Here is a 27,162-nt window from a genome sequence, read left to right as displayed (position 1 = left end):
TGTGTACATTGTAGTGAATGCAGCTGAGAAACCTTACCAGACACAACTACATGTACAGATTCACTGGGCCCTTTCATTATACTGATCAAGGGTGTTGGACCCCAGTGATCCAAATTTATTTATCCAACATATTCATCCATCATTGCATATACTCCTTTAATGTTTAAAATTTAATTCTGGATTTTCCAACTTTTTAATATTGATCTTATCATAGTTTTTTTTTTTTTCCAATAATCCAGAATATGTCATAATCCATCACTTGTTGGGACCCACTGGTGCCGAATTAGAGGGAAGCTGTCATCACTCTTTTACTGCTTGAACTACAAGTCATGGAGGTGGTCCCCACCTAATAGCTCTCACTGTTTGAGTATAGGAGGGGATCTGTCAATCAAGGCCAGCAGGGCGGGAAGAAAGCACTAAGGAGCGTTGCAATTATTTGTGGCTCACGCAGCATGAAAGTGATGACAGGTTCACTTTAAGGGAGTTCTACTGTATAATTTAAACTCTAAATGTCTAATAAGGTACACAATAGTATGTAGTAAACCGTTACATGCATCATTAATCTTTTCATTTGTTCACATAGTGTTACAGAACGTGCACCAAAGTTCCTTCAAACGCTAAATGTTCAATTATTAACTACATTCCAGGTAACAAAAATCTTCCAGAAGAAGAAAAACTCTGTAACCTACAGCTTCCGCCAGTCCTTCTCCCTCTATGGAATGCAAGTGATGCTGTTTGAAAATCAGTGTAAGTTTTTGCGTTGACTCTTATGACCTGTAAATAGGGAGATCTTTTTGGAGCAAAATCAAAAACATTGTAAGGTATGTTCACACAATGTTTATTGAGGCCAAAATGCAGCTGTACACTGTGTGAACATACCCTAAATGTGGCCTATTGTACAATAGGTCTGTATGAGATTAAAAAATGGGTTTTATTTTTTTACAGAAAACTCTTCATTTTTTACCCCCATCACTAGCAATGCAATTTAACTATATTCACTTTCTTTAAAGGGGTATTCAGGGCTTGTCAACAAATTTTTAGGGGATAGGACTCCAGTTGCCGTGGTGCCGCTGCTATGGGGTCCTCAGTGTATACTGCGCACAGGACTGCTGCAGCCAATCACTGGCCTCATTAGTGGATTCCTTCACTTAGTGCAGTCAGGGGCATTAGATTACATTAGAAATGTGTACTCTCTCCAGGGGTACAGGTGGGTTATCCTTTTTCTGGGGCAAAGCCCAGTATGTAAATACCCCAACCTAAGCAGAATAGCTTGTTAATGCAAACACGGCACACGCCTTACCTAGTTACCCCCCTCACTTTACCATAAGAACAATCTGGATAGCAATGGTGCAGGACGACAACTCAGCTCCCAGAACATATTGGGTGAACTGAGACTTGAGCATTAAACAGGATAAACTATTCCGTAAAAATGTCTTATTGGTCTCTGTTGGTTTTGGACTCGAAACACTGAATTCTTCCCGAGATTGGTAATTGTGCAGTTTCTCAGTGATGACAGCATATATAGCGTTCTCCAAGAACCAAAGCTAATATGATGCAAGTGTTTCTGTACTCAATGTAATTTACAAATACTGGGAATGCTATATCACAACCAAAGCCTCTCCTCTCATATTAAATGCAGTGTAAGCCATGTACTTTTAATGTTATAAACTACTATGTTATAGTGTCCCAGTACCGCTGGCTCAGTGGTTAGCACTGTTGCCTTGCAGCGATGGAGTCCTAAGTTTGGATCTGATCAAGGGTTTGTCTGTTCTCCCCATGTTCTCCCGATACCCTAGCTCAGGGATAGGGAACCTTTGGCCCTCCAGCTGTTGCAAAACTACAATTCCCATCATGCCTGGACAGCCAAAGCTAAGACTTTGGCCGTCTAAGCTTAATGGTGATTGTAGTTTTGCAACAACTGGAGGGCCAAATGTTCCCCATCCCTGTCCTAGGGTATCCCTGAAAAGTCTGATGTTTGTTATAGAACTGAGGAGGCCCAAACAGGGAATAAAATGCTACTCCCCTAATGTACATCATACTCTCCCACAGTCACAGGATTAGGATGGTTGGCACCTGGTTGCCATTCTCGTTCTTTGCAGGCAGTGAAATGATTCTTTTCTGTAAGAGCCCTGTAGACCCTGAAGAGTAGCAGAAAGAAACCCTCTTAGTCACTGCTAAAAGGGGATGATGACCTGCAATTTATTTCCCTCAGATATTCCTGCTTTTTGATTTTTTTAGCTCAACATAATTAGGAGAGAGCTGGGATTTGTGACTACAGGTTAGATACAGTGTATATAGGGAGTCTGAGATAGTCTGAGACACGCCTCCTGTGTCATGATTGGTTCATGCTGCTCCTCCCTGCTTCCTTGTGCAGCTCCTCCTCATCTGATTGGCTGCTGTGGTAAACACAGGTCTATCACAGGTTCACCAAGAGGCTTCTACAGCATGGGCAGAAAGATTTTAAGGTACAGATCACTAAACCACCTGAGAGGAAAATGAGTATTATCAAGTAGCACCTAGCCTGAGGGACATGAGACTTAGGATCCATTTCCACGGAAAGATTATCTGACAGATTATCTGCCAAAGATTTGAAGCCAAAGCCAGGAATGGATTTAAAAAGGCTGTTTCTGGCTTTGGCTTCAAATCTTTGGCAGATGATCTGTCAAATAATCTTTCTGTGTAAATGGACCCTTAGTAAGGTGCATAAGTAAATGGGCTATCAGAGGGAGGTAAGGCCATGGGAAGGACATAGGATAAATGCCAAACCTAAATTTAAAGGGGTAGTCCAGGCAAAATAATAGGTAAAACAACAGAGCATAATAAGAACATAATGAACAAGCTATACACCCATCCTGGTGCCTACAGAGCTATAGCACCTCTGCTTCAGGTTCAGCAATGGTCTCCTGTATTTCCTGGTGCTATGACGTCACAGCCTTACAGGAACTGTCTGCTCATCCAATCTGTGACAGAGGTGGGAAACCGCTGCAGTCACTGATTGGCTGAGCGGGCGAATACTGTGGAGCTGTGAGCTGTGTCAAAGGTACCAGGAGATATTGGAGACCAATGGTGAATTAGGAGCGGTGGCACTGCAGTAGCACCAGTACAGTATATCTATAGCTTGTTTGTTTGTTTGTTTCCTTTTGCCTGGACTTCCCCTTTAAGTTTTCTCTGAAGCGACTCTTTAAATATCAGACTCTACTTTCATACCCTGTATTTGCCACCACAGATAATTGTTATTTGGCAGCTGAAATATTTGGGCTGAAATGGCCATTGTGTGCCCGTCCTTAATTTAAGTGATGTGGTTACCAGGCAACCGTCTAGCCTCTCCGATCTGGCTTCTAAAGCACGGATGATAGAAAACGAGATGAATTCTCGAGAAGACAAGTGTGAAAGCTGTAAATTGTTCTGTAAATGTCAATTTACACAAGTCTTAAACAGCATTATTCACAAAAGCTTCAGCAGGTCACCGCGGTGCAGAGTATTTGTGGAGTCCATTAGGCTGCAAATGCTAAAACACCCTGGCAGGCGACTGGGTACTAGACTATGGTGGTGTTATAAGCGCGGCCTTCCATAGTAACCGTACCGTTCAGTATGTGATTGTGACATTAATCATTGGCTGTCACAATATTTATTTACATTCCCATATACGTTCCTGTCAATGCACACAACCTGCAAAGTATTAGGACGGCCATTATATATTACCCCTGACCTTGTGCGGCAGCAGAAATAACACTGGTTTATTCCGCACCATCATCCAGACTCCCTGCTATTTCATATAGAGAATGATATCTTGCTGACAGTTTACTCAGGAGAATATTAAATGTTTTTCTCCCCTCTGACTGATCTCTCTTTCAGGATGCTGAAGTTATAGATGATATTGTAAGCCGTCATTATATGGCATCTGCTACCCCTTGGGCATATATGACAGATTTATGGGCATCGGATAATATATGACGGCCGACCAGGAATTAATATCATGCCATAAAGGAACACTAATGTGTGCAGAAATAACATTTCTTATGCTTGAAGGGAGACTGTTACCTTGTATATCTAAAAATAAAAAGCAGATGTCGTCAGCTGCCGGCTCTCCCGAAACTTCATGAATTACACGAGGCAGATTCATTTCTTCTGCCTTCAGTTTCTCGGAACTGTCAGCTGTAATCAGCGGAGATAGCATGCAGTGTATAGAATGCGGAGCCCGCTCTTATTTCTGAAATCCGTAAGACATTTGGCCAAAGATTATTTTAAGTGCCGCTACTGCGAGAGTACAAATGTGTGTTACATGATGTGAATTACAAGGTGGTCCGGATTGTTGAATATGAGTGTTGCTTGTGGACAGAGCCCTTTTCCAGTTACAGATAATGAAGGACAAATAGGCTAATTTTTAAATACCCCCTTCTAATAGTTAATGTCCTTATGCCAAATATACCTGTGCTTAAATCGGAATGTTTTATGAGGAAAGCAATATCTGCTTTGCGAACAGCATTTAGAGAGATGCTTTACCGTATCTACGTGGACACAGGAAGCAACAGACTTGAGAGGAGAGTTTTTTAGCCATGCTCTATGACCTATGCAGATGTCATTTGGTAAAGGGGGTGCTGTAACTATCATCTATTGTTAATGGGCTTATCCTGCTGAAACGTTTTCTGTAAAGAACAGGGCCAGAATATATACTGCAAAATTTCAGGATTATTTTTTATAACATAGGTAATAAATGAAACATTACATTTTCTGATGACACATTCCCTTTAAAAGAGCTGAGGTTCGGATGAAAAAGGAAAAAAATATGTACTTGCCTACCGCTTCTCCCCTGCAGCAGAGCATTTCCTGCTCACCTCTCGACACACAGGAAGTGACCACTGGCAGGTCACTGTTATGGCAAATGATTGGCTGAGCAAATATTTCATATATGTGGATAGCAGGGGAAGAAGCATTTGGCAGCGGGTTCTGGCTCCACTGAAACATCAGTGGAGGATAAGTAGCAGATGAGCACATTTTTTTTTCCCTTAGCTCTTTCAAATCTAAAATTAATTAAATTAATTTTTCTGGACAAACCTTAGTACATATAAACGTGAAATTTTAACTCCTATTAAATAAAAGTGGATCCTCCTCACCTTCCAGCAACCTAATGTTCCCTCTATCTTCCGCTTTGTAAATGATCAAATACCTCCTCTCATCACCAAAAATGACCTCTAGGGGCTCTTCTACAGGGGATGATCCCTGGTAATTTACTAGAAGAAAAAAATACACAAAACAGGATTGGGAAGAAAAAAGACCCCAGCTGATCAGACATGCACAGCTAATATATATTATTATTATTTTTTTTTTTTACTTAAAACACAGTATTAATATTTTTTATGGACTTTTAGATACTGATAATCATAAAATGTCATGCTTAGGTTTAAGTCTCAAAAATATAGAGATCTTATTAGCAGTTTTCTCCTTTTGTTTTTGCCACTTGACACATATGACATTACAGATACGACGCTGAGGTTGACTGCACGCTGTAATTCTGTATTCATTCATTGACTGTTACCATGTGTTCATTTTAGACTATCCAAATGGCATCCGACTCACATCAGCAATTCCAGGAGCAGACATTAAAGTCCTCATAAACTTCAATGCACCAAATCCTCAAGATCGCAAGAAGTTCACAGATGACTTGAGAGAATCCATTGCAGAAGTTCAAGAAATGGAAAAATACAGAATAGAGTGTAAGTACAAAGGTATATACAATATATACAATACGGTTTTATTTCTGAAATAAGAACCACACTCCTTGAAATCAATTGCATCACTCCAGTTCTGTCTGAAGACGATAGGAAATAGGCTTGCCATCCCAGGAAAGAGAATATTTTATATTGTTTTAGGCTCCTTCCCCGATAGCCAATTTTCTGCACAGTGTGAATGATATATAGAGATGATTTCTGTTGAAACACTTTATTCAGTAGGATGGGGTTGTGATAGTAGGTCTGTTGGATGATAACAGACATCACCAAACAGAACTCACAGCCACGCTGTATATTAAATGGAATATATTGAGGATACAAGTGATTCTGTCTCGTAGTCACTATCAATGATAGGACTCACTACCCCTAAATCCTGCTCTTCACCAACACAGAACTGCTGATATGATACTTGGATAGAGGAGTCCCTTCCCCAAATGCATTATTTTACAGTTGCAGTTCAATGTTTTCAAATGTGAAATACTACACTTTGGGAGGAGGAATCCTCTATCCGAGTATTATATTGCCAGTTCTGAAGACTTCAGAAGAGAAGGATTTAGGGGTAGTGATTTCTGACAGCCTTAAAATGAGTTACTGGTGCAACCAGGCTGTAGGGAAAGCTAATCATATGCTGGGCTTTATAGCTAGAAGTATAACTAGTAGGAAGAGGGAGACTGTGATCCTGCTGTATAGAGCTCTAGTGAGACCACATCTGGAATACTGTGTCCAGTTCTGGAGACCTCACCTAAAAAAAAAAGGATATTGATGAAATAGAACGGGTCCAAAGACAGGCTATAAAAATGGTGGAGGGTGTCAGGCTTAAAATTTATCAGGAAAGACTTAAGGATTTGATTCAGTATAATCCGGAGGAAAGAAGAGAAAGGGGAGGACATGATCGAAACCTTTAAATAAGGACTAAATAAGATTCAGGAAGGAAGTGGTTTTTTTAGAACTCAAGAATAAGAGGACACAGTGAGAGGTTAGTTAGGTGAAAGATCAGTAGCAACATGAGAAAATATTACATTACTGAAAGAGTAGTAGATGCTTGGAACAAACTTACAGCAGAGGTGGTTGGTAAATCTACAATAACAGAAATTAAACCTTCCTGAAATAAACATATATATAAGAAAATAAGAAAGGAAATACTAAAAGGGCAGACTAGATGGACCCAGTGGTCTTTTCTTCTGCCAATCTTTGATGTTTCTATGCAAAGAGCAGGGAGAGGAGGGCTAAGCTGTAAGCTTCTTACCTTCATCCTCAGCACCACTTTAATTATATTAGCAGTTTATTCACTATGCTAGTGAGGCATTTTGGTGCACTGGGGGTGGGGTTACCGAGGATGAACCTAAGAAACTTACCTGGGTATGTAGAATATATGATGACCCACTCTCACTCCCTTGACTACTATGCAGAAGAAAGGTGGTCACTTGTACCTCCCTATCCCATGTACCTCTCTATCCAAAAATATTCACAATCTAAAACACAAAGGGGGGCATTTATTAAGTCCGGCGTTTTTTACGCCGGACTTATAAATGCCCCCGCAGCTCCGGCGCTACAGAGATTTATGTAGAGGCGGACTGCCTCTACATAAATCCCGTGTGCACCGCCGAAAACCTACGCCAGCTGAGGACTGGAATAGGTTTTTGGCGTACATTTGGGCGGAACGGATGGTAAATTGCGCGGACTCTGAGTCCGCGCACTCCGTTCCGCCCACTACACGCCTCCTCTGCCCCCCTGGCGTACTCAGCGGAAAGTGCCGATTTGCGAATATTTTATTCGCAAATCGGCCATTTGCGAATAAAAAAATACGCAAATCGTCACTTTCCGCCGAAAATCATCCGTTCGCCGGATGATACATGTGGCCCAAAGAGATTAAAAGTAAGGGCCCTCATGAGAGCTCCATGAGTGCTTCTCGAATGTTGTACCCCTGTATGTATAAAGGTGCATAGGCTCCAGTGCCTAAAGGGACCATAGGTGGATAACAGTGAAATGATCCTATTTGGCATGCTATGTTAGATTGCATCCATTAGTATGACAATAGAAAGCTATTTGTGCCCTTATCTGCTGTAGTGTGTCCTAGAGATTGGTTCCTGCCAATGATATCAGGGATTTAGATGCTTCTGGTTCTTCTTTATTGGATTTCTGTGAGTTGATAATGCAGCTCATCTTTCCCATATACTCATTCTGTTTGCTTCAGCGGAGCTAGAGAAGCAGAAGGGAGTGGTGCGTCCTAGCATGTCTCAATGCTCCAGCTTGAAGAAAGAGTCTGGTAACGGCACATTGAACAGGACCTGTCTGGATGACAGCTACGCCACAGGCGAAGGACTGAAACGCAGCGCTCTCAGCAGCTCCCTCCGAGATCTCTCAGAAGCAGGTAAGGAAGATTCAAGTATACCTGGTTATGAGCTCAATATACACAAATATGTATATTCAATCTAAATATACCATACTTTGTGCTGTATACAGCCGTAACCCGTATATGAATATTTATTTGGTCTATTTGCTGTTTTCCTTTTTTTTTTGCCGACTTATTTCGAAAATAAACTATTATAGATTACTATGTATACTTGAAGTGAAGACAGTGGAAAGCGTAAGTGGATTTTGTAGATTTAGAAGCAGACAGACCCAGGTCCATGTAATGATCGCTTCATGTGTATCCTGTGCTTCCGTGTACCCGTGCATTACATTAGATGAATGAAATGGAGTGAAGCCCGTCTAAATTTACTTTTTCCTTACAATGCTGTACTAGATATTTGGCCTGATGTCTTATAGCGTTTCGTCTCAAGCTGGACTGACATTAAGCTCAGGGTCCATTCTAACACAAGACCGGACCAATATCTTTTATCAGCATTACTATTCTGTTCACATAGTTCTTCTTAGTAAAACTGTTGGTTTAGACCTGTCAGCAGGATAGCGCTGTACTATGCAATGTCTTTACGGTACACAATGCAGAAACACCGCTTACCTATATATAGCATTGCACACAGAGCTATAAATGTGAAAATTCCCCAGAATATTGGTATTATTGGTGCCATTTGTAACATAATAGCCCTTATTGTTTTACTTGGGTGATAAGCCTTGTGTCTGGCTTTGACCTTGTGAGCTGGAAAGAACCTTGTACCTAGTACTAAAGCAATTAAGACTCTTTGTTGTAGCCACTAATATAAGGATATATATGGAGGGAATACCCGACTATCAACCAAGCCGTGATTTTATAACCACAATAATTTTATTGTATATAATTTTTCATCATCATCATATGTGTCCATCCAATATACCGCCATACTCACCACAGCATTCTTCAATGTAATAGTCTCTTCCTGTGTCTCCATTTAACCAAACCAGATTCCACAATGACTCTTGGAGTCTTGTTCATTCACCCATTTCAGTATTGCCTCTTGCATTGTCATGAACCGTTCCCTCTGCGTCATACTCCATCTTCCATTCATTCTAAGTTAATATAATCCAGAAAGAGTGTTTTATCACAAAGATAATAAACTAGGGAATACTTGCAGTATAAGTCTAGTTCTATAAAGCCAGATTTGTAGTATATCCTATAACTCTCAGGTGTCAAACTCGAGGCCCTCCAGCTGTTGTAAAACTACAATTCCCATCATGCCTGGACAGCTAAAGCTATGGAAGTCTAGGCATGATGGTAATTGTAGTTTTGCAGCAGCTGGAGGGCCACTAGTTTGACACCCCTGCTATAACTTCTACCCCCCCCCCCCCTTCTTTATGTGCCATGTGATTGTGCTCCTATCCACCATAACTCATTTGATTCCAAGCCCAACTCGCTTGATATATTTTATTGATGTAAAACCTCCTCTACCATAACCCAGTAGTCATCTACATAGGTGTCTTATCTTTATTTTATTTTATTATTTTTAACCTCCATAGTTCCTTATTTATTTGTTGCTTTTTGGGCAGATTTACTGTTTAAAAAAGACAAAAAACATAAAGAGAATCTGTCAGTTCTATATCATGCTGAAAGCTGCATACCTGTTCAAATAACAGAAAGGGAGATAAAACCAACAACACCTGTCTTGTATTTTGATTTGTTTTCAAGCTCTAGTGTGATACAAGCTGGGCTGAGCTGTAGCATGCATGCCTCACCCCCACCTAGAAGCAGAAGAAGGGTTAGAGGAGATATGAGGCATGCATGCTGCAGCTCAGCTATGCCTTCTTCACGCTCAATCCCTGAGCATGATATAGAGTTGACAAATCCACTTGTATACAATATATACATACTTACAAAGTTGCTCTCCATCCTCCCAAAGTGTCTTGTTTTCATTCATTAAATCTAATAGTAAATGACCATAGATAATTTATCATACAAGATTAAAGGAGAAGTCCGGCAAAACAATTTATTAAAGTATTGTATTGTCCCCCAAAAAGTTATACAAATCCCCAATATATACTTATTATGGGAAATGCTTATAAAGTGCTTTTTTCCCTACACTTACCACTGCATCAGGGCTTCACTTCCTGGATAAAATGGTGATGTCACGACCCGACTCCTAGAGCTGTGCGGGCTGTGGCTGCTGGAGAGGATGATGGCAGAGGGATGCTCAGTGTCCTTCCAGTGCCCTGTGTCCCTCAGTGTCCCCCTGCCATCATCCTCTCCAGCAGCCACAGCCCGCACAGCTCTGGGATTCGGGTTGTGACATCACCATTTTATCCAGGAAGTGAAGCCTTGATGCAGTAGTAAGTGCAGGGGAAAAAAGCACTTGATAAGCATTTCCTGAAATAAGTGTATATTAGGGATTTGTATAACTTTTAGGGGGCAATACAATGCTTTAATAAAAATTTTTACCGGACTTTTCCTTTAAGGAGCTATACCTCTTACCCCCCCCCCCCCCCCCAACACACACACACACACACACATCTTCCCACATGCACATAGATATATTATATACAACCACTCAGCCCTCTATTTGAAGCTACTTTTCAGACTTGTTCTGGAAACTGGTTATTAGCAATCACCCATTACAATATTATTATTGGAATCTCAATTAGCACTGGTTACTTTCCTGTTATATGTATTTTCACATGCAAATCAAGGAGGGTTTAAAATCCATATTAAAATCAGCATATAAATCTGCACCAAAATCTGCACCAAAATCTGCATGGATTTTAGATGAGAATTTTGAGAATTTTCCCCTTTTTTTAATTTGCAGTGTGAACAGGCCCTTAGCATCTCCCCAATGGCAGGCATACTGTGGGTAGAACTTGTATTGCAGAGTACCTTTGGCAGTCAGGATTATAGATCAGTTTTATGTGCTATGTCATTTTGTATCTCATTGTCATTCCAAACAGCAGAAAACATAATGATACACATATAAAAGTCTCTACTTTACCGAAGCGCAGTGCATGCACATAATGTGAACAGTCATAAACCAACAGATTGGTTTTGAGCTTGTCTAGATGCACAGCCTGAAATAACATTACTTACCTTGTTTATAGTGCGGAGCATGATATCATATCTACCTAAAGACTAACAAGAGGTTGTGTGTGATGTCTTACAACCTAATTTTCTACACTCTCTCACTATAGATGGTTGTGTTTCATTGTTATAAGATGGTGGCTACAAGTAGATGTCCTTCAAACATGTAGGGCATTTAAATTTGTCTCCAGACTATCCACCAGCTGTCCATACAGGAAACTGCCGAGTGGCCCCATTAAAATGAATGGGACTGGCTGTAGCTTACTGTATAACCAGGTAGCAGGGAGCACTGGATCAATGGAGATCCCAGAGGTTGGATTGCCACCAATCATAAAGCAATGGCATGTCCTAGTGATAGGGTACCACTGTATGAGATGGGAGTTTGCCTTTATCAAATGTTTTTATTCCTTAAAGGGGTTGTCCAGCGAAAATCTTTTTCTTTCATATCAACTGATAACAGAAAGTTATAAAGATTTGTAATTTACTTCTATTAAAAAATCTCAAGTCTTCCCATACTTATTAGCTACTATGTGTCATATAGGAAATGTTGTTTTATTTTCAGTCTGACACAGTGCTCTCTGCTGACATCTCTGGCCGAGACAGGAACTGTCCAGAGCAGGAGAGGTTTTCTATGGGGATTCATAGAAAACCGAGTTCCTGTCTCTGCCAGAGATGTCAGCAGAGAGCACTGTGTCAGACTGAAAATAAAACAACATTTTCTCCATGACATACAGCAGCTAATAAGTATGGGAAGACTTGAGATTTTTTAATAGAAGTAAATTACAAATCTGTATAACTTTCTGATATCAGTTAATTTGAAAGAAAAAGATTTTTGCTGGACAACCCCTTTTAATAGTAGATATGGCAGATATGTATATAGTCATGCCTATGATGTATAAATGAAGTTTCATGACATGCAGTGGAAGAGATGGCAGCATGCAAATCTCATATTGAGATCACCTGGGCAACATACAAATACATAGAATTAATGCCCTGATTTTAAGGGTACATTAGAAGGTTACTTTTAGAAGGTTACTAGAAGAGTCACTGGCATTAAAAATAACTTTTGACAAGTCATCAGTCTTATCAAAGGTTATTGATTGCAGTGGGGCTCACTGCTCAGACCTGCTGTGATCAGGAGATATAGCCAGGGAGAAAACACGGCGGTCATGTGATCAGTGGCAGTCTTTGGCACCAAGCACCCCAAGCGATCGCTTGGGGCCCCCAACATCCAGGGGGGCCCCCACGCCCTGCTCTTGTGCTCAAGACCGCTGGACAGGGCCGCTGCCCCGCTCGCTGCTGCCATCTGAACTGTAACTTTGAGCACTCGTAATGAGCGCTCATAGTTACATGCAGCAGCACTGACAGGGCAGGAGATATTGGCTCCCTTCCTGTCAGTCACTCTTGTGGCCGCAGGAAGGGTTTTCCCTGCGGTCACAAGTGGCAGCTTTGTCCTTGTGGTGCCGGCGCTCCAGTGATATCAGTGGAGCATCGGCGCCAGGACAAGGGGAGTGCAGTCTCTTGTGATCGCAGGGAAAACCCTTCCTGCGGCCACAAGAGTGAAGAGAAGAGGAGACGCCCGGACCCAGGTGAGTATAAGTGTTTGTTTTATTGTGTTATATACTATATGGGAGGGGGAGCACACAGGGGGGCTATAGACTACTGGGGCTTCACAGAGGGGTCTATATACTCCTGGGGGCAGCACACAGGGGGTCTATATACTGCTTGGGGCAGCAGAATGGGGTCTATATACAACTTGGAGAGCACACAGGAGGTCTATATCCAAGTGGAGGAGCACACAGGGGGGCTATATACTTCTGGGGGAGCACACAGGGGTCTATATACTACTGGTGGGGCACACAGGGGGTCTATATACTACTGGGGGAACATACAGGGGGTCTATATACTACTTGTGAGGCACACAGGTGGTCTATATATAACTGGGGGAGCACACAGGGGTCTTTATACTACTGGGGCAGCACACAAGGCGTCTATATAATACTGGTGGGGCACACAGGGGGTCTATATACTACTGGGGGAACCACACAGGGGGTTTATATACTACTGGAGGAGCACACAGGGGTCTATATCCAAGTGGGGGAGCACACAGGAGGCCTATATCCAAGTGTGGGAGCACACAGGGGGGGCTATATACTAGTGAGGGAGCACACAGGGGGTATATACAACTGGGGGCAGCACACAGTGGGTATATACGACTGGGGGCAGCACACAGGAGGTCTATATCCAAGTGGGGGAGCACACAGGGGGGCTAAATACCCCTGAGGGAGCACACAGGGGGCCTGTATACTAGTGGGGGAGCACACAGAGGGTCTATATACAACTGGGGCAGCACACAGGAGGTCTATATACTTCTGGGGGAGCACACGGGGGTGGGGCTATATATAACTGGGGGAACACACAGGGGTCTATATACTACTGGGGGAAGCAAACAAGGGGTATATACTACTGGGGGCAGGACACAAGGGGTATATACTATTGGGGGCAGCACATAAGGAGTATATATTACTGGCAGTAGCGCACAAGGGGTATATACTACTGGGGGCAACACACAGCGGTCTATTGTTTTGGAACGCGTGTCGAGGGGGGGGGGCCCAGACATAACTTCGCTTGGGGCCCCAGAAATGCCAAGACTGCCCCTGCATGTGATCCACTCCCCGGCCGTATCTACTGATTGGCCAATTCCAACAAGATAAGTCTTTGTGGCTAAATTCTCAGGATTAGAGAGTGGCCGGGGAGTGGATCGCACTGCCACAGCCCTCTTTCCGTTAACTTTGGACATGTTAATAACCCTCTGACATGTCAAAAGTTAATTTTAATGACAGGTATTCTTTAGAAAGACATTTCAAAAGTTGTGCCCACTGATTGTTAGCATGAGCAGGGAGAAGTGCTCAGCCGAGTGCTTCTCTCCCAGTCTCTCCCCTCACTGTAGGAGAAAGGCCCATAGATTTGTATATAGTCAACCTTGTACAACAAGGAGACAAGCACTTAGCTAGGTGCTTCTCTTTGCATGTTAAAGCAATAGGTGATGGCCATACTAAAACCTTTTTTTAAATTACAATAATACTTTAAGCAGGGGCAGACCTGTAGAGCCCTGACTTGATATGGCCCAAATGCCCCTCATTTAAAGGGGTTAACCAGCGCTAAACACATAGCCACTTTCTTCCAGAGACAGCACCACTCTCGTCTCCAGTTCGTGTGTGGTTTGCAATTAAAGGGGTTATCCAGTGCTACAAAAACATGGCCACTTTCCCCCCTCTCTTGTCTCCAGTTCAGGTGTAGTTTGCAATTAAGCTCCATTTACTTTAATGGAACTGAGTTTGAAATCCCACCCCTTTAAGCTCCAGTCACTTCAATGGAGTTATAAAACCTGCACCCAAACTGGAGACAAGAGTGGTCATTTCTCGTGGCCATGTTTTTGTAGTACTGGATAACCCCTTTAAATAAGCAACACATATAAATGATGGCAGCTCATGGGGGGCTGTTACAGATTTTTTATTGTGGTTCAAAAGCTTCATCTTATGCTTTTACTTTTAAGTAGTTGATATAGAGGATGTTTCCACTTTAATGCTGACCCCAAGTATGTAGTCAGAAATGCAATGTAGTGAAGTATTACCGATCCTCAGAGACATTACATTGCACCTTGTCTTTGTTGGGGCAGGGAATTATAGAAAAAGATGAAGTCATGTTGCTTTAAAATAAAAAAAAAATAAAAAAAAAAGTGCAGTCTCCAACCTCTTCCTTTGCATCTTGGGGTTGGGGGGTCATTTCATATGATTGAACACCAATGAAATACATGTTTCCTGCAGACAATGTGCAAAGTGCTGATCAGTATCCAATCACACATGCAGGAGGGGTGGCTGCTTACCAGTTACACCCAGATAAAGCCCGTCAATTGGTTACGTGTAGTTCACCACGCTGGCTAGCATTATAAAAGGTTGCCTTTGAGAACCTTCTAACTATCCTACATGAGGTATTGATACCCACTGCTCCCCCACCATCACAGGGATGGGCTAGATCCTGCAGGAATGAAAGAGACAGAAGGTATTAGTGGACACTATGGAGAGAATACACAATCTCACAACCCACTCAGTCATGTGTAAGATGCCTATAGACTATACCAGACCTGTCACTTCCGCTTTGGTCTTTGTTCTCTTTGTGTGTTGGAAATGTGAATGTGTAGCGTTCAATAGAGATGAAATATAAGAACGCCTACTCTGTCTATAAGGATCATTACAAGTTTATAACAATGTCTGTGATGTTGAATCATTTGCTGTCATTGAACGCGAGGTGGGAATAGTACATACACAATGACACACACAGTGCGGGTTATGGGGCTCCAGGATAGTGTTGATCTGTTGCACATATAGCTTCATTGTATACCTGAAACAAAGACTTTCTATGACTGAATACTGTGCACATTACATGTTCTAGGGAAGTGTTTCTCAATGTTATTCAGTCAAATTGCATCAAAGTACCCCTAAGGCTATTCATCAAACACTGTACTGTATATTAAAGATATAGTGTGAGAGCAGTGTAAGTACCCCCTAGAGGTACGTCGTCTACCCCCTAGGGGACTTGTACTTTGAGTTGGGAACCTTGGTGCTGGAGGCTATGTATTAATACATAATAGGGATGTTAACAGTTATCCATATTCTCATCCTATGTAATGTATTATGGTTCATGGGAATAAATACACCCAAAACCTGATGTTTTTTGACACCTTGTACCATCTTTACCACTGTGACTCTGGTATTGTTGAAGGAAAGCTATAGTAGCCTCTGATTATACATCTTCACATATGTCTTTCTTGATGCCTATGCGTGTATCGTGTATCAGCAGCTTTTTAATGCCTAAACTAAAGGCAGAGTAGAACAGGGCTTCTTACCCTGAATCCATACATGTCACTCTTATTGCAATCCACTGCTCCAGCACCTAGATATAAGCATTAGAAAAAAATATGCAAATTAGGGGAATTTATATAGCCTTAGACAGGCAGAACCCTGTACTTTTAGCCTGGCCCAGCCTGGTACAAGTGTTTATAACATCACCAGCAGCACATGTGATTTGCTTTTCTCTTGGTTGCCTCAAAATGTGATATTCACTTTCGCACTTTGCCCAGTGTAGGCTGTTACTAATAGAGGCTTCTGCCTGTCTGTCTAAAGTCTGTGGGCATATACTGGCAGGTGGCGTTAGCTTAGGGGCCTATTACACCAACAGATTATCTGGCAGATGAAGGGGCTGGAGTGTTTTTATTCTCTAATTTGCTTATAATTTTTAACTCCTATATCTCAGTGCTGGAGCACTCGATTATAATAAGAGCAAGATCCATGGATTTAGGATATAAGGCACTTTAGTTTAGGTATTAAAAATCTGCTGACTGGTCTGCTTTGAGAACAAGTAACACGATGATCAGGTTAAGAGCAAATTTAGGTTTTAATTACAAATTCTTTATACGTGTTTAAAGAAGACGTAAGTCTCTGATTCTTGACTTGTATCCAGTATTGTGTCAGTCGGCTGCGGGACTGGGACAGAATCTTGTGTTATTGGAACAGGAACTTAGGATGGAAAACAAATTATTTTTGTACTTTGGTTTGTTCCATACCATGGAGCGTGGCAGTTCTTATTGATGTATCACAGCTAGAGATGAGCAAATATCGAGCATACTTGAGTCCGTCCGAACCTGGGCACTCGGCATTAGATTAGCTGGGGCTGCTGAAGTTGGATAAAGCTCTAAGGTTGTCTGGAGAAAATGGACACAGCCAATGACTATATCCATGTTTTTTAGATAGCCTTAGGGCTTTATCTAACTTTAGCAGCCACCGCTAATCAAATGCTGAACGCTCGGGTTCGGATGAACTCAAGCATGCTCAATATTCGCTCATCTCTAATCACAGCGTATTTTTGTATCAGTGACATAGTCTGTTCATCCTTTCTGATATACCTTCTTATTATAGCTGTACTGTACATTGATCAAACACAAGAACACTTTATAGCCCTTCTAATAAAATGCTAAAACTTATATCACTGTCCGATCTCTAAACACAAGTTATTTATTTGTACAAATTAGAAATTATTTCCCCGTTAAGCTATCTAAGGAAAAATTATTACAGACCTGTGTTGTTGTTCAACTTCATAATATCTCATGACATAAAAAGCATGCATTGGGGTTGGACCGCTAATAGAAATGAGCGAACCTCAAGTACGCTCAGATTTGCCCGAATCCTAGTGTGCGGCATTTGATTACCGGTGGCTGAAGAAGTTTGATGCAGCCCTAAGCCTGCCTGGAAAACATGGATACAGCCATAGGCCATAATAAAGGGGTTGTCTAATACAGTTAAACTGCTTTAATTGTATAACCACTGGCTTCAGAGAACTGCTAGAAGACAGCTGAGGGAATTTGCTAGCAGCTACTAATTCTCCCTGCAGCGGCCACTACAGGGCAAATGTAGTATTGCATGCAGCCATTCAAATCAACAGCCATCAAGGTAAATCATGAGTGGCCCAAGTCCACCAGATAGCCCTTACCCTTTGCTATGGCTCATAGGGGGTCCCACATGGGGAGTTCCTGTCCCTACCCCATACAACATATAGAAAATCATTGTCTTGAAGTAGAAACCCCTTTAAGTCCCTTTAGCAAATCCAAGATTGGCATACCCAAACAAATCAGACAAAGCTGTTTATTATTGTAAGAAGTATTGCGTCATGACAAATTCTCTTTAAAATCTAAGTATTGTGTTATTTTGTTGTTACTAGGATTATTAATATGATTTTTCCCAAAGGTATACATAATTTACATTTTATTCTCTATTAAACCTACAAGTAGTATTAGGTTGGCTACATCCCTTGAAGCCACCAGCGTAACACTTCATCCTGACACAGAACACACATCAGTATCACACTCTTCATTTCACGGCACCTATATATATATCCCTATATGAAATCTCCTCCTGCAGAATAACTTTTAGAGCTAATACAGCAATTGTCTATGAGAAAAAGATGTTTCATTTCCATTCATTGCATCACTAATCATTCAGTGTCATTTTGCAGCTTTTATGTTCTTGTTCAGAAACGGCAAAACCCGTCCAAGTAAGCTACTGTGTGTTGGCGTCTGTAGCTTAGCCGCCTTCCCCATAGCTCTGGCCCCGGACTGTGCTCGTAGTTACTATTCTGCTGATGTAGAGATACTAGATCACAACCAGACGTCTCACCTCTCATATTCTTAGAGATTTTGCTGTGTAACAATCATCTTCTCACCACAAACTTAATCTGCTACAACCTGAGAATGTCAGAATTTCTGTCTTGACTATAGCCGTTACCAGATACATGTCTATTGAATCCTAGGAATAAAAACAATGAATGATATAGATTGTACAGCGAGGGATGTGGCATTCTCTTCCCATGTAATTCTGATAATGTCAATCATATAAATGGCTTTTTCCATTACGGCCTCTCATTCGATTTATTATTATGAAACTAGACGGTCTTATGCCACAAGGCCCTAACCCATAAGCCCCCTATATAGAGTGGGTATCCCTCACCTCTGGTGTAAGAACAGCTTCCAGTATACTATGTCAATTCTCCATGAGAGCTTACCCAACCTGGCAAAGCATTCTGGAAGATGGAGCATGGTGCTTCTACTTCTACCGGGTAGATCCCATGTTTTGTGGCATTACACCTCTAGACAACATACGGCCATGTTCCTCCTAGTAGATCATGTCAGGTTTAATTGCTTAGAGAATAAAATGAATAGGTTGTCAGCTAGGGGAAGACTTGTATTACCCAGATCTTGTGTCGATATCTAATCTATGGTGTTGCATGTCCTGGGCAGGCAAGCGTGGGCGGCGCAGCAGTGCAGGATCGCTAGACAGCAATATGGAAGTAAGTAGGATGCCTAGCTGGATGTGATATGCATTTGAAACCTTTCCTTTCACTTGAACACTTTTTTTGTTCCTCTGTATTCTGCTTGCCTCAGATATTGCATGCCTGGGATTCTCACTCTGTATATTCCAAGCCAAACAGACAAACACTTTTAAGATTTGTGAGGACGCTCCCGGGCTCCTCGTAATCCTACTAGCTCCTTGAAGCATGACTCCACCACACATGACTGTCTGCTTCCTTCTCACGGTGGCCCTAGACCACTAACTGGCTGCTAACACTCTTTTCCTTACTATCCTATACTTCTAATGAAGCTCTTCACTGTCTCTTTACCGAATTTGTTAGATTGATGAATAATATGACACCACTGTTAGCTGATCGAGTATATATTGACAGGAAGCAGAGATTGTACTCAGGTAGACAGACAACAAAGTCTATAATATAATAATTACTTCAATGTGGATTTCATGAGATTTCATTCATCTTGAAACCATTAATTTACACTGATCATGTGCTCAGCCACCTATCTCTGTGTGTTCACCTCCAAGAATTTGTGTCCCATGACCGCCTAATGCCCGTCCCTTTAAGCCCAGGCCTAGACCTAGTACATATAGGATTAGCTGACCTCTATAGCTAGCTTAGTGATCCTATAGATAGCGGCAGTGCTATGGTACATTTATGTTTGCTTCAGCTTTTTGCAAGAAATATTTAATATGACAGCGTGACAGTCAAGTGACGTAGTGGGGTTGTGTTAGATTAGGTATGTAGCTTGTTGTAGTAGTGAGTGTACTTCTTTATAGTAGTACTAATAGACTGCTGCAAATTGTGTAATTGTGTTTTCTATGCTTCCTTTTCAGGGGTCCATCATTAGCAGTCCTCACATGCGCAGACGAGCCACCTCAACAAGGGAATGTGCCTCCCGTCAGAGCTTACCTAACTCTTCCTCCCTCCTAGGTTCTTTGTTTGGTAGTAAGAGGGGGAAGCCATCTTCCCAAGGCCATCTCGTAGCTGGACAAGCGCCACCGCAGCACCCCACACTGATTTCACACCAACAACATCCGACAAGTCATCACTCGGCCCAAGCCGAGGGGCAAACGCAGGCACAAGTACATGCACAACACTCACAGTACTGTCACATGCCGCAAAACCCACCACCGTATCACCATCATCATCACTACCACCCTCCCCAGCACATCCAACCACATTCGTACCACCCACAAGGACAGCATTCTTCCCATGCATCGTATATTCAGCACCCTCACGCACAGCACTCCCACTCCGGCCACCCACCATTGCCTCACTCTGGGCACTCGGCACATTCCCAGCATGGACAACATCACCATCCTCAGCAGGTCCCGTCTACGTCCACGAGCACGAAGCCTAAACACAGCGGAATTAGCACAATAGTTTAGAAGTATCATTTTAACAGGACTTCCAGCAGGGGGAATCTGAATCCAGATGAAATGAAGAATGATCTCCTTGGCGAGAGCATTCATAGCCGTCAGACTTTAAAGGAGAAGCGTTATTTATTATTTAATTACAGTATAGAAGTAGCAAATCAATAGAAGACAGGCCTGGTTGCTGCATTAACAGTAAGGGTGGATCCACACGGGGGCAGATTTGTCCATCGTAAATTTTGCTGCCGATTCAATACCCTATTCAAAGGGGTGACCATTGGGGTGAAAGTTACAACGGTCAATGTCCATATGGAAAATTTGCCTGCTACTTTAGTCCCTGTGTGAATTTACCCCGTAGCACTGGCCTGGTTCATAATACTACTTAGCTAATACTCTAGTTATCCTGTGTGCGTGTACACAGATACATTTAGCATCTTATTAATATATTGCGTGCGTGTACACATTAGTACCTTAAATTATTGTATCTGAAAATACAACAACTATTTAAATTTATTTTCAATTCTAGCAATATTGACTCACAAGCATTTTCACTCCATCTAGTTTGTAGGAAGAGTAAACTATACGAAGAGGTGACAGTATTTTCCTAAAAAAAGAAACCAACAAAAAACAAGCAATCCGTAAATGAAATGTGCCAATTCTCATACCAGTTTCTGTACCTGTCCTAGCTACACTGCACTTGTACAAAGGATAAGTTATTCTTGTTGTAAAAGGAAAAAAAAACAAAAAAAACTTACTACAGATCAGTATTACGCTGTCTTCTTCCAGGTAAGCGAGCTAGTGGAGGAACCCCTGCAGTTTATAGAGTAACTGACCATTGACCATACCAATTCTTGGACACTTTAACGGCTGTAAGAACTGTGAATTTTCATTATCTACCTTTTTATATACATATATATAAATATATATATATACATACGATTTGTAAACACATAAAACTTAGATGTGTGTTTGGTGTATTGGCGTCATCCAGCCATCATGGATCCTCTCCTCCATTGTCTGCAGTGTCTTGCTGTCACCTTTCATTTTGATTTTGAAACTACGAGCAAAACATTTGAGACCTTTTTATAGCAGAGAATGTATTTTCAGACTTTTTTAGCAGTGTTTTTTCATTCTTTTTTTGTTTTTTTTTCTAAGTTGTCTTCTTTTTCGATTGGCAAGTGCTACTGAATGGAGATTTCACTATAAGGGTTTATACCACAGACCCTACAGATCTCAGTACTAAGAGTGTCTGCTCTTTTCTATGTCACCCAACGTGTCTAAGATTACCTCGATCCAGAGTTGCTTGATGTCATTACTTTATTGGTTAAGTTGCATTTAGGCTTATCATCCGGGATATTACATTAAAAACCAATCCAAATGATACTTTTTACTGTGATGACAGGAACAACCGAATCGATGGATTTCTATTCTGTACCTTGCCCGTTTCACACCTTATTGATACCAGCAGAAACGAAACACTTTGTGTAACTCTTCACAGTCCAACAAGATCATTGGACTTTCAGAGGAACAAACTTCACGTATCTGACATATCTGAGCCCCCTGCCATTAAAAGGTTAACTCATAGAACGGATTGGGCCTAATTTCTGTTCCTGTGAGAAGCAGAGACTGTGCCTTGTAGAATATACAATGCTATTGTGAGAGGCAGAGACTGTTACTTTTCTTTGTATTTTTTCCAGAAAACCATAGTCGACGACCATCTTGGATGGTCCTGAGGATTTTAGAGACCACAGTATTCATACTTGACCAATGGCTCTCGCTCTGTTTGGTGGTTAGGTTAATATCTTGCATATAGACGTGGATATGTTAGAAGCAATCTAGAGAAAAGACCTGCTAATAGAAGACAAAATATGATAATTTAAGGGTAAAACATATTCTTGTAGACTGCATAAATCAATGTGAAGGTCACGGCACCCAATAACGCAAAAAAAAAAAAGTCTGTAGAGCAACTTCATACGAGCACTCGCGTTCGGGAATATTCTCACCAACATCACTTTAGACCACAGAGTAACTACATGCAAATCATAGATTGCTTGCTACCCCTAGAGTCCATTTTTTGCGGGTTGTCCCATCCCATTGTACACTGCAGAGGACATGTCCATTCCAGATTATCCTGAAGATGCCCACATCGTGTTTCGGTTCACAGCCCCCCCATTCACATGGAAGGCCCAGCTCTGTTCCTCACAGGCTATAGAACTTTACTAGTAAGGCAAACACACCAGTTTTGCATGTCATCTATAGTAAATATTCTGATGCTACATTCTAAATAGTGTATATTTGCAGAATATATCAGTATTATTGTTCATATTAGCCAAGGTAAGGTGATAACATATACAATATGTAGCCTTCCCTTCTTACCTCTGTACTTTATAGTAGAAATTATCGGTAATTTATATGTTATTCCAGGAAAGGAAAGACTTGACATGTTGGTTGTTTTTTTGTTTTTTTTTAAAGTTATGCTTCATTTTACCTTTTTTTTTGTTTTTACCCCCGACCTTGATGTTATCTAGTACTAGATTTATGTTAGTGGGGTAAAACACAAATGGCACAAAGCTGGTGTGGGGTTTCCTTAAGATGGACCCTCATTATTTTATATGTGTTTATAAGCACACTACTCACATTCGGAGATTGGAAACAGAATTTTTTGTGTCCAAAAATCCATGTTCTAGTATTGGGGATGGTGGTTGTCCTTATATCTTAACTGTGGGATATGGAAGTGCTGCTTTTGTGGAATTCAGAGGTGTCCGCACTAGAGGTTGTTAACCAATGGCAAGCCAATCATTTTTTAGTAGTTTGAAGATGTCCCTAAAACATGGTTAAAGGGGTTTTCTGGGTCTTTGAAGGGCTGTTATATGTGCCCCACCCATCTGATATGGATGGCCTACCATTAGGATCCTTTTACATTGTCCATTTATTGGGCCATTTACTGCTCAATAGAGATGAGAGCCACTCAAGAATGATCGAGTCGGAGTGCACTATTTGTATACCGGTGGCTGAAGAAGTTGTATGCTGCCCTAGGGGGTCCAGGAAAACATGGATACAGCCATAGACCATAGGCTGTGTCTATGTTTTCCCGGACTCCCTAGGGCTGTATCTAACTTCTTCAGCCTCCAGTATTCAAATGCAGAATGATTGGACTCAACCATGCTCGAGTTGCCTTCATCTCTAGTGCTGCTGCTTCTTTGTTTACTAGGCACAGTGCCATCCCTTTGTAGTGGCTGTGTCTGGTACTGTAGCTCTCTGCAGACCAACCTTACCCTACAAAAATGTGTTTTAAAAAAAGGCCACAGTGCTCATTGGAACGCCATGGCCCCCTTTAATCACCTGATCAGTGATGTTGCTGGAAGCCAGACCCCCCACTGATCTGACACTGAAGTCCCATCCTAAGAATAAACCATCAATACTAAACTTCCAGAATTTCTTTTTATATTGTAAAGTGACCCTTTCAGGATCTAGTAGCGGCATCTCTTACTGAAATGTTCAATTAGTAGCGCCATATTAAGCCTATGTAATACTATCCCTACAGTGCAGATCGTGTGATTGACGGGCACATTAGCGGTAACATTAGAGCCTTTTTATTTGATACACCACACTCCGATATTACATAACCAATATGAAAAGGCTTACCCTTTCCTGGAATAGACACATAATGTATATGTATTTTTTAAGTTAAGGATGAAATGTACACTGTAAACAATAACAAGATACTTATATACTGTACATGTATTGTAGAATGACACTCCCCATGGTGCTGCATGTAGCGGAGACCTCTGGTTTCTAACCGTAAGCTGAACTTGGCAGCAGATATTTATACATATATGTATATTGAATCTCTACTTGTTGACTTGCTGTGTCTCCTGCAGTTCCGCATGAATTTGTTATGTTTTCATTGTAAATTATCATTGCACTTCTTGCCTGCAAATAAAGAAGCGATTGCTTTGTATATATACAACAACAAAAAAAAAACCCACAAAAAATCAAAAAAGAACTGCAAGGTGGAACATTTTTGGGATGGCGGCTCTAGGACCAAGTGAGAGCTAGGTTACTGATAACTGTACATAGTGTGTATATTACAATGCCGACTGCAGTCATACTGAGGTTGCATACAGTACCTATCTCTGACTATAACATTTACATTGTAGAAAACAAACAGAGGTTGGTTCCTAAGAGTAGACTGTTAGAATCCCATTAGACGGACTCATTTCCGATGGGACACAAGTTGCATTTTGTAAGTAATGCGAAGAGAGGAGTGCTTTCATTTTAATATGCATTCTGTTTGTAAGTAGTAACAAACCCTATCGATGTACAACTATATCTGTGATCATGTGGACTAACTCAATAAACCATAAAAGATGACAATGTCATTTTGTGACTGTATTGTAATGCATTTGTGCAACGTTTCTAAGGATATGGAGCTCACTCGGATTTTCACCTTCAAAACAATATGGTGGTTGGGCTCTATGACCAGTGGATGACAAGTTGTCCATTATTGGTTTGGTTTGGATGCTATTGTGAAGGTTTGTTATCTGAAATGTTTCCCGTTGGTGACCAAATCCTGCACTTTTCCGCAAATATGGTTTATAGCTATATATTGTAGGATGGCCCCGTTAAATGGAGTTGGCAACACAACAGATCAGCAATACACATGGATAACATCTACAGCTGGTACAGAGCCTCCTATGGATCCACACCATCTTTAAGCTCCTGCTGATGCAAGCACATCATGGCCTGAACATTGGTCACCCTTTGCTTGTCTGGAACAACAGGTAGCTGTCCATGTCACCAGTGCCCTTGTTTAGTACTAGTAAGGTGGACAGTTCACTCTGCAAACTTTTTGTTCAGCAGTGATGAACTGGCTAACAGAGTAATAATGTAGAATACAGCATGTATTTAATCATAGCAGATATACACAGTACAATTATATAATATATTCTCAAAAATCAAGTATAAGCAAATGTAAGATACTTTGTAATATACAGTATCATATTAGAGAAAAAATTCTTTTTTTCACTCATCAATCTCCTTTTCTGCATTCCTTTACCACTGCTCTTTAATGTCTTCCATGCTGCTGCTACTTCTGAGGGTGTTAAAGGGAAACTATTAAAACCTATAGATGGAGCCTGTAGAGGGTGAAAACCGGTGGAAAAAAATGTCATATACAAGATAATGCCTAGAAATAGTGCTGATCCTCATATACACACATAGTACAGCTTATCCTAAGTTGCCTGAAAATAACAGGTATGCTTTAAAGCGTACTTGTTGTTTCAACAAACTTCTGACATGTTATAGCCACATGTAATAAGTGTATGGTTCCCTGAACCGCTGTATACAGCCACTGCAGCCCCTCGGAGAGCGGTGACTAGACACTGGTGGAGAGACACCCAGATGACTACCTCCCCGCCTCTGCCTGTCATGCGCCCGGGGGATTAAAGTGCTTTTTCTCGGCTATACATTTCCTGCTGCAGCCGCGGCCGACACGTGCCGCGGCAGCAGCTGCATACAGCGGTTCAGGGAACCATATCTGCCCGATTGGGCTTATTGGTTCCCTTTAAGTGTGTCACATCAAAAGGGTTTTCTGGGACAGTCACATATAATCATACAAAGGGGGCACTGTGGTTATGTAAATAATGAAGGGCACACCTACATGATCAGCAAGGTTCAGAATCTTAACAAACATTGATAGCCTATCTTAAAGGTGTACACTTTTAAATACACTGGTGTCAGTAAGTTATATAGATTTACATCTATTTAAAAATCTCTCATTTCCAAGTACTTATCAGCTGCTGTATGTCCTGCAGGAAGTGGTGTATTCTTTCCAGTCTGACACGGTGCTCTCTGCTGCCACCTCTGTCCGTAACAGGAACTGTTCAGAGCAGCAGCAATTCCCCATAGAAAACCTCTCCTGCTCTGGACAGTTCCCGAGTATTCCTTTAAGTCTAGGTTATATAAAATATTGTAGGATATCGAATAGAAATGAGGGAAGTAATGTCTTTAGTGATTGTTCTGCTACGGTTACTACATTTTCCTGAGAAGTTTTTAAATAACCTTCTGCAGACATGCTCCATTGATCAAACCTGGTATTCTGAATCTTTAAAGAAAACCTTAAGGATTGATAGAGTGTGAACAGTGAGAAAATATAGCAGACTCAAGGTAAGCAGGAGGAGCTGGTGGATTACTAGAAGCAAGAGGTTCTCAAGGTGAAATCCTATCATCTACAATACTTCACTGTTATAAATAATGTTTTAGATAAAAAAAAAATCTATAGAAATCTTTAACCTTTACCATAATGTTCTATTATATTAAGCACAGTACAGTTTAAATGCAACATCCCTAGTGTGTCCAAAAGCCATAAGTTTCAGTCTATCTATTGGACCGCCAAAGAGAGGGGGTACATTAATTTTTGTCCCCTTTTTAAAAACAACACAATAAGAATATGGTCTTCACGGGTCTTTTTAGCAAACAGAGAAAAAGTGAAAAAAAAGTAGAGTCATAAAAATTGGATAAAGTGGAATATATATTCAATAGAGATGATCGAACACCGGACAAAGTTAGGTTCTATCCAAGTAGAACCTTGTCAAACCTTCCGCATTTGATTCCTGATGCCTTCCCGGTCCGTGGGAAAGGAGGAGACAGCCCGGGTAATAGGCTGTATCCCGGAAATCCAGGCGGTACTCGGGCTCTT

General features: G+C 41.3%; 1 protein-coding gene across 8 annotated transcripts in view; it reads left to right on the top strand.

Moving 5' to 3' along the window:
- The window catches only part of IQSEC1 (IQ motif and Sec7 domain ArfGEF 1), a 188,439-nt gene extending 163,595 nt beyond the window's left edge, over nucleotides 1–24,844 (top strand). For 5 of the 8 annotated variants that reach the window (XM_069967118.1, XM_069967111.1, XM_069967116.1 and 2 more), the window contains exons 10-14: nucleotides 648–747; nucleotides 5,553–5,726; nucleotides 7,924–8,100; nucleotides 19,019–19,068; nucleotides 19,923–24,844. In XM_069967118.1, the coding sequence (XP_069823219.1) occupies nucleotides 648–747; nucleotides 5,553–5,726; nucleotides 7,924–8,100; nucleotides 19,019–19,068; nucleotides 19,923–20,477 (1,056 nt within the window). In that variant the 3' untranslated portion in view covers nucleotides 20,478–24,844. The remainder of the gene's footprint in view (nucleotides 1–647; nucleotides 748–5,552; nucleotides 5,727–7,923; nucleotides 8,101–19,018; nucleotides 19,069–19,922) is intronic. The other 3 variants (XM_069967113.1, XM_069967114.1, XM_069967117.1) reach the window with 2 other exon arrangements.
- Nucleotides 24,845–27,162: the final 2,318 nt, after the last annotated feature.

The sequence above is a fragment of the Dendropsophus ebraccatus genome, chromosome 4 (genome assembly GCF_027789765.1).
Source record: "Dendropsophus ebraccatus isolate aDenEbr1 chromosome 4, aDenEbr1.pat, whole genome shotgun sequence".
In the NCBI taxonomy this organism is placed as follows: Eukaryota; Metazoa; Chordata; class Amphibia; order Anura; family Hylidae; genus Dendropsophus; species Dendropsophus ebraccatus.
Note: the sequence above shows the minus strand (reverse complement) of the source record. Positions and strands in the feature narration are given on the sequence as shown.